The 6,699-nt window shown below is 37.6% G+C and overlaps 1 protein-coding gene across 2 annotated transcripts in view; it reads right to left on the bottom strand.

Moving 5' to 3' along the window:
• Positions 1-4,484: 4,484 nt before the first annotated feature.
• Positions 4,485-6,699, bottom strand: part of LOC100376891 (GRB10-interacting GYF protein 2-like) — a 50,864-nt gene continuing 48,649 nt past the window's right edge. The window contains exon 22 of one of the 2 annotated variants that reach the window (XM_085490711.1): positions 4,485-4,932. In XM_085490711.1, coding sequence (XP_085346837.1) covers positions 4,699-4,932 — 234 coding nt within the window. In that variant the 3' untranslated portion in view covers positions 4,485-4,698. The remainder of the gene's footprint in view (positions 4,933-6,699) is intronic. The other variant, XM_085490712.1, reaches the window with a different exon arrangement.

Raw genomic sequence — 6,699 nt, 5'->3', positions numbered from 1 at the left:
AGCATATATGATGCCATAAATAATTTAATTGGGCAAATAGTGTTGTGTATCTTCCTGAAAAAACAATCACGCAATATATATAATTTTCTTTGCATTTATGAATATGCAAAATAGATAATTATCATATATGATGTCATAAATAATTGGACCAATCCACGATCTACATTTTGGTACCAACTTTACTCCTATATCTTCATATGTATTGAAAATATAGATCTTTTAATGATTTCATAATATTGTCAGGTTGCCATAGCAACATGTCAATTTTCACCACTTTTAGGGCATTTTCCGCCCTGGAAACAGACAATTTTACAATGTCAGATAATTTTGCATAAGAAAAGTCTGTTTCCACAATGTTTGACGTGGGGTGCAGCTAAAACCGTTTTTAGAAGGCTTTTGGGAAGTAGCTTCCAGACTATTATATACGACTCCTAACGTCTTCACTGCTAGTTTACCAGCCTCCCTTTCTTGATGATGCTCATAATGCCTCCCTCTCGATCATGGCTCTTTCCAGCTTTCCTCTGTTCTTTACAGTCATTTTAAACTGTTCACCTTTCTTACGACCCTTCCCATACAACTCATCTGCCATCTTCAATGGTTTACTGGTCTTCCTTCCTCAATTTGTCATGGTTTCCCATCCCATATTCCTTATTTACTTCTTGTTTACCACCCATTCCACCTAATGACAGCTCCGGACATTCTCTCTCAGCTTTCCAACTTCACTGGAGTTTACAGCCTCTCTCTCCCCCTCCCTCCCTGGTTTACAACTCCTCCTAACCTTCCTTCTCTTGCAAGGCTGCAACATCTCGGCACCTCCCTCTCTTTCTAAATTATGGTGCCTCCTGTCCTTCTGGCCACCCTTTTGAATTCTTGTGATAATTCGCTGGCCTTTCTTTCTCGCTTACAGCTCATTGATCGATTGCAAGGTACATCACGATCATAGCTCTCTGCTCCTGAATAAGTGATGCTAAGCACACTAATGAATTGTGTGGGAATGACTACATCTATGTGGGGAATCCCCCCCCCCCCCCAAGTAGCCTGATGAGTATGGTCTAATTCAGGTGCTAGTAATACAAGTCCAACAGAGGTCATCCCTTATGTAGCAAATACCATGGACCACGAAAAGCCTAATCGCCCTCAAGTGATGAACAGACTTAGTAAACATACAGTGGAGATCCGGATGGATCCATCACCTCAAATGGTTATGGACACTTCGAAAGTGGGATGGGGAACGCACCTCATAGACTTGAAAGTTGGGGAGAGTGGCATCCATAGGAAGCGAGACATCACATAAACAAACAGGAGATGTCAGCCTTCTGGAGGGAGTTGGTACAATTCCTGGGCGAGGTTCAGAAAAAGGTTTTAGTTCGCTGTGACAACTCAACAATAGTCACAAACTAGGGAGCAACTGTTGATTTTGCACTGGTACAGCAAGAATGGGACGAGTGAGAAGCTCCTCACTTTACAGGGTAAAGAGACAGTGCAGCTGATGTGACATTGTGGAAGGACTGTACTTGAGTGACTGGTCTCCCAGGGCCTGGCGAACTGCCTATTCACCCTGTAGGGAGAGACAATGATGGATGTGGGCTTATATGCGATACATCAACCAGAACCCTATAATATACATATGCAAGGAATGAACTTCTGGGAGCAAAGTCGATATGGCTACTGGGGTACCCATCATTACAGACAAAAGGAGCTCATCATGAGTCCAACAATCTTCCAATTACACACTTCCAACAATTAGCATTTAATATTGCCAGATCCCAATACGAATATGTATGGGATGATATTGCCATGGTGGACACTGGAGCAGTCTGTCACTCTAGTAGCCGGTTTCTTAGACTACTTGCATCACTAAAAAGATTTTGTATCCATCACTGAGGGCAAACCTTGGGACTGTATTCCAGGCATAGACGACCAAGAAACAGAGCAGAGTTTTATTCAAGGCAACTGCTGCTACCCCCCCCCCCCCCTCCCCAAAGAGGTTATTGACTGAAGTACTGGACACATTATGCAAGCCTTCTTTTGAATTACTGGAATCTGTGTTCCTGCATTGTTAACTATGACTGATAGAATGAGTGAAATAACAGTCTTCACTTAAAGGTTCACTTTGTATGGCCACCTTCAGGGCATTATCAAAAGTGTACAACCCAAAAACTATGTCAAGCATGCAAGATGTGACTTTCTCTAAGACACTTTCTTCAAGTTGTTAATTTTTATAATATGGCATTATTAGAACAAGAAATAGACAGTGATAGAGTCCAATTTGATATTTCATTTGCTACAAAATTAAAATGATTTTCTCCAAATCATTTTTCTTAAAATGACTCTGTAACTAAAAGTAGGCAGCAGCATAAGCTGTTGAATGCCAAATTTGTAACATTGTCAATCCAGAGTACCTATCTTATGTACACAATTTATTATACAGCACTTTGCCCATGGAATACACATCCCATGTAAACATTGCAGTACAATTACAATCAAGACTGTTAGCAAGTTGCCTTGAATCTACAAGACTTTCCGTGTGAAACGCGTGCCCTATTAGTAGACTCACCAATGAATAACTAGCATTTACTTACCTGAAATGGTACTCAAATTTCCACTGGTAATAAGCAAATTCAACCAATGTATGCGTTATACTAGAAAGATGTATAGATTCCAGGCCGATTAGAAAGTTATTTGACCAAAACTTGATCATACACAACTTATACTTTTTTTCCTATATTTCATATTAAACTCGTCATAAATCAGTAAAAATAAATTCCATACAAAACGGCCAAAAAGCCTTTTCAGCTAAAATTAAGTATTTCACAGTAACAAGACCTGGCAGGTTGAAGGCTTTGGGTAATCTTAGTTTTGTACCAAAGCTCCCCTGTGAAACAGAACATATGCAGTCATTATTTTTATTAAAAAATATATCAAGAAAATTAAAATTCCCCACAATCAGTGGAGGAGCAATGGTACGTGATAAGGCGAACATCAAGCCTGCAGATTTTCAGCACCAATATATAGCAAATTTGATCAAAAGTTTTTGTTTACGTGGGTTGAAATAAATATGCAAATTAGCTACTTAATATGCACAGACATGGCGCCAAAACTAGTCATGTCTGCATATTACCACACGTTACCTACGCACTAAATACATTTTTTTAATAATTCGCAGATCTGCAAACCAAACTAGTCTCCCTTGTGTTGCACACACAGAAGCTAAAAATCAAATCACTGAAGGCTGAAATCTAGTTTTAAATGTACAAGCCTTGATCATAAGACATTTGTACTGCAACAGATACGAGTTGGCCATTTTAAACATGATGTATACGTAAAGTTTAACTGCAAAAGAGGCCTTTCATTGTTACAACTGTCACCAGACAGTCATTCTGAATTTGTAAAATGACGTGCAATGAACTGACCATACATCAACAAGATCCAGTTCCAAATTTTGATGGAATCTCAACAGATGCACCACGTATGAAAATGCAAGGCCATACACGAATGAGATTGACTGATCATAACGCGAACCTACAAATCCTTGTTTTTCAAATTCGGTCAAGTCTGGCGTAATGATGTACACAACAAATTACACAAAGATTTTGCTGGGGACAGACTTACAAGGAGTTTGGGTAAACAATGCTACCAACTCTTGTACAAAAACACTAAGACTGCAGTAGTTTTTTTTTTTTTTTATATATTTAAATTTATTTTCAAGTCTCTGTACAGATGCCAGTATATGCAACAATTTTTTTGTAAGTTTTCATAGGTTTTATTTTCCGCCATCTACAGTAAGACAAAATGACTAGAAATCAAACCACAAACATCTAAAAAAAATGTTTGTTTTGCAAATACTGATAATTGCTGCTCCAGTCTTCAATGAACAGCATGAAAATGAATGTAATACGCACATTTTGAATTCCACTGAACTTCCAATCAACCACTCCATATCATACAAACTTTTATTTAAAGTTAACAAGCTGCAAACATTCAGGACACCATTAATACTCACTTGCCACTTATTGCAAAACTGGAAGCTTTTTTTTTTCCCAGTAACGCAATTGCAAGAGGTACCATGTTGGGCAACTACAAACCTGCACTGTCCAAGCATTGTTTTTTTAGTTTGTATGGAAATCAATAACTGGGTAGAATGTCCATGGGGCAATATACCCGTGTAAAAATGGTCGGCAGTCACTGCGTAATGGGATACGGAGAAGGCTAACCCTATGTGCACCATAATATTCTGGTCAAAATTTTAAAGTTGATAAAAGTCGACTTTGGTGCTCAAAGGGTGAAGGGTACATCAGCAGTACCCATGCAAGTCAAAATATTGTCACAATATTCAATAATACCAATAATTTTTTTACTTATGGTACATAATTATGATGCACATTTATATCGTGGCAGTGCAGAAAGGGTACAATTATTATATTTACCAACAGCTTGATAAGTTCATTACCAATATTTTTAAAAAAAAAAAAAGGGGCCAGAAATAACTTACAGCATCACTGCATTTTATTAATTTTTATCGATACAGGATTTACAGTCATCGATATGACATTTATAGTCTTTTGCAGGAAGGAGTTCATAGATATGCACATTATGATCACAATTCTGATGCATTACACTCCTTGTTTGTGTAACCATCCAGCACCTTGTGTAAAGAGACAAAATGCATCACTTGAACACCCAAATTATGAAAATTATTTAATCCGTTGGTTCAATTTCTCCAACATTTACTCGATCTAGAGCAGCATTTACGCTAAATCCCAGTATTCCAGGGTCAACTTTCTGCATTCGGTTTTTCTTCTTTTTGTTCGCTTTCCGCTTAGATTCTTCTTCCCATTCATTTTGTTCAAGTTGCTGGAGATCAGTGAATCCTGGAATTTCAGAAAACCTGGAAGAATCCTTGTTTCTTTCTTCAGCATAAGCAGTGGATACCTGAAAATATATAACAATGTTAAGATTTTGTACTTTGGTTGATGCAGGGATACCTCTTGGCAAAGTAAAGAGGGGTAAAAGTAAAGACATCATATACACTAAAAAAAAATGCGTTTGTAGTCAAGTTTATGTTGGAGAAGCAAGACGATACAAAATCATTTCAATATGAATTGTTGGTAAAAGCAAGCAAGAGATTTTCAGTTTTGAGGTTTCCAGTTTTCAGACATTGAAAAGACAAAAGTGCCAGATCAGAAACAAATAGAAGATGCTCTCCAATAAAGCACATGTGTAAGATGCATGTGTAAGTTTATTATCAACAATCTGTATATGCATACCAACTTAGTTTTGTAAACAACTGTAAATCACTTCCATTGAATGTCATAAATTTGAATTTCAAGATTGCAGTAATCAGTCAGAAAGCTGTAGATGTGCTAACCACTATGCAGAAGTGGTCAGAAAGCTGCTGACATGCTAAACGATGTGCAGTAATCAGTCAGAAGGCTCCTGACATGCTAATCTCTATGCAGAAGTGGTCAGAAAGCTGCTGACATGCTAAACGATGTGCAGTAAGCAATCAAAAAGCTGCTGACATGCTAAACGATGTGCAGTAAGCAGTCAAAAAGCTGCTGACATGCTGATCTCTATACAGTAAGCAGTCAGAAAGCTGCTGACATGCTAAACGATGTGCCGTAAGCAGTCAGAAAGCTGCCAACGTGCTAAACGATGTGCAGTAAACAGTCAGAAAGCTGCTGACATGCTAATCTCTATGCAGAAGTGGTCAGAAAGCTGCCGACATGCTAATCGCTATGCAGTAAGCAGTCAGAAAGCTGCCGACATGCTGATCTCTATGCAATAAGCAGTCAGAAAGCTGCTGATGTACTAAACGCTATGCAGCAAGCGGTCAGAAAGCTGCTGACGTGCTAATCGTTATTCAGCAAGCGATCAGAAAGCTGCTGACACTTCGCTATGCGGTGAGGTGTCAAAGCTGCTGAAACATTAAATGCTATGCAATGAATGTCAATTGTTTCCATCCTGTTTGTTCAAAGACAAGAATATACAATCAAACTGGCCAGTAAATTAAACTTATAAACATGTAATGAATTATAGAGATTAGTAATATCAGATTAAAGAAAACACTGTTAAATGAGAACATGGACTGGACACTGAAATACAGAAATGCATGCACAAAACACTACAATACATCATTTATTGTTTATGGACATACTTGTGTACATAAGATAGAAAGCTACTATTTCACAAAGTGTGAAGGTCGCACCAAATAACAGAATAAAAACACTGGTGCGTCTGCGGTTTTGACAAAGATAATCTGCCATCAACATACTCTGTAAGCATAAATTTTCACTGGTATCTAATGTCACAATTTAAATCATATTCACTGACTTTGAAGTTCACATTAACCAGTGAGTTCTAGTGTAATTTTATAGATTCAAGCGGTATTTAACTCTTAGAAAAAATATTGAAGTTGTAACACAGTGAACAATTAATGTGTTTACAGTACAAACCTTGGGAGATTAATTTGAATCTGTATGTACCCTTTATAAAGGTTTTATTTAGCATTTTCATAGTAGCGTTCTACCTCCTACTTATTAACATGCATAACAGGCAACGTTAAACATAACTGTGCTTAAGGCTGGATCTGGCTTATACAAAGATGAAAAATCATGAGAATGTAGTTTTCATCTTGAGATTTTTAACTTAAGTACTGATTTACAAATGACAAGCAAATGAAAAGCATAAAGAAAGTTC

This window comes from Saccoglossus kowalevskii, chromosome 15, assembly GCF_978046115.1.
Source record: "Saccoglossus kowalevskii chromosome 15, keSacKowa6.1, whole genome shotgun sequence".
NCBI lineage: Eukaryota > Metazoa > Hemichordata > Enteropneusta > Harrimaniidae > Saccoglossus > Saccoglossus kowalevskii.
This window is presented reverse-complemented; position numbering and strand designations above follow the sequence as displayed.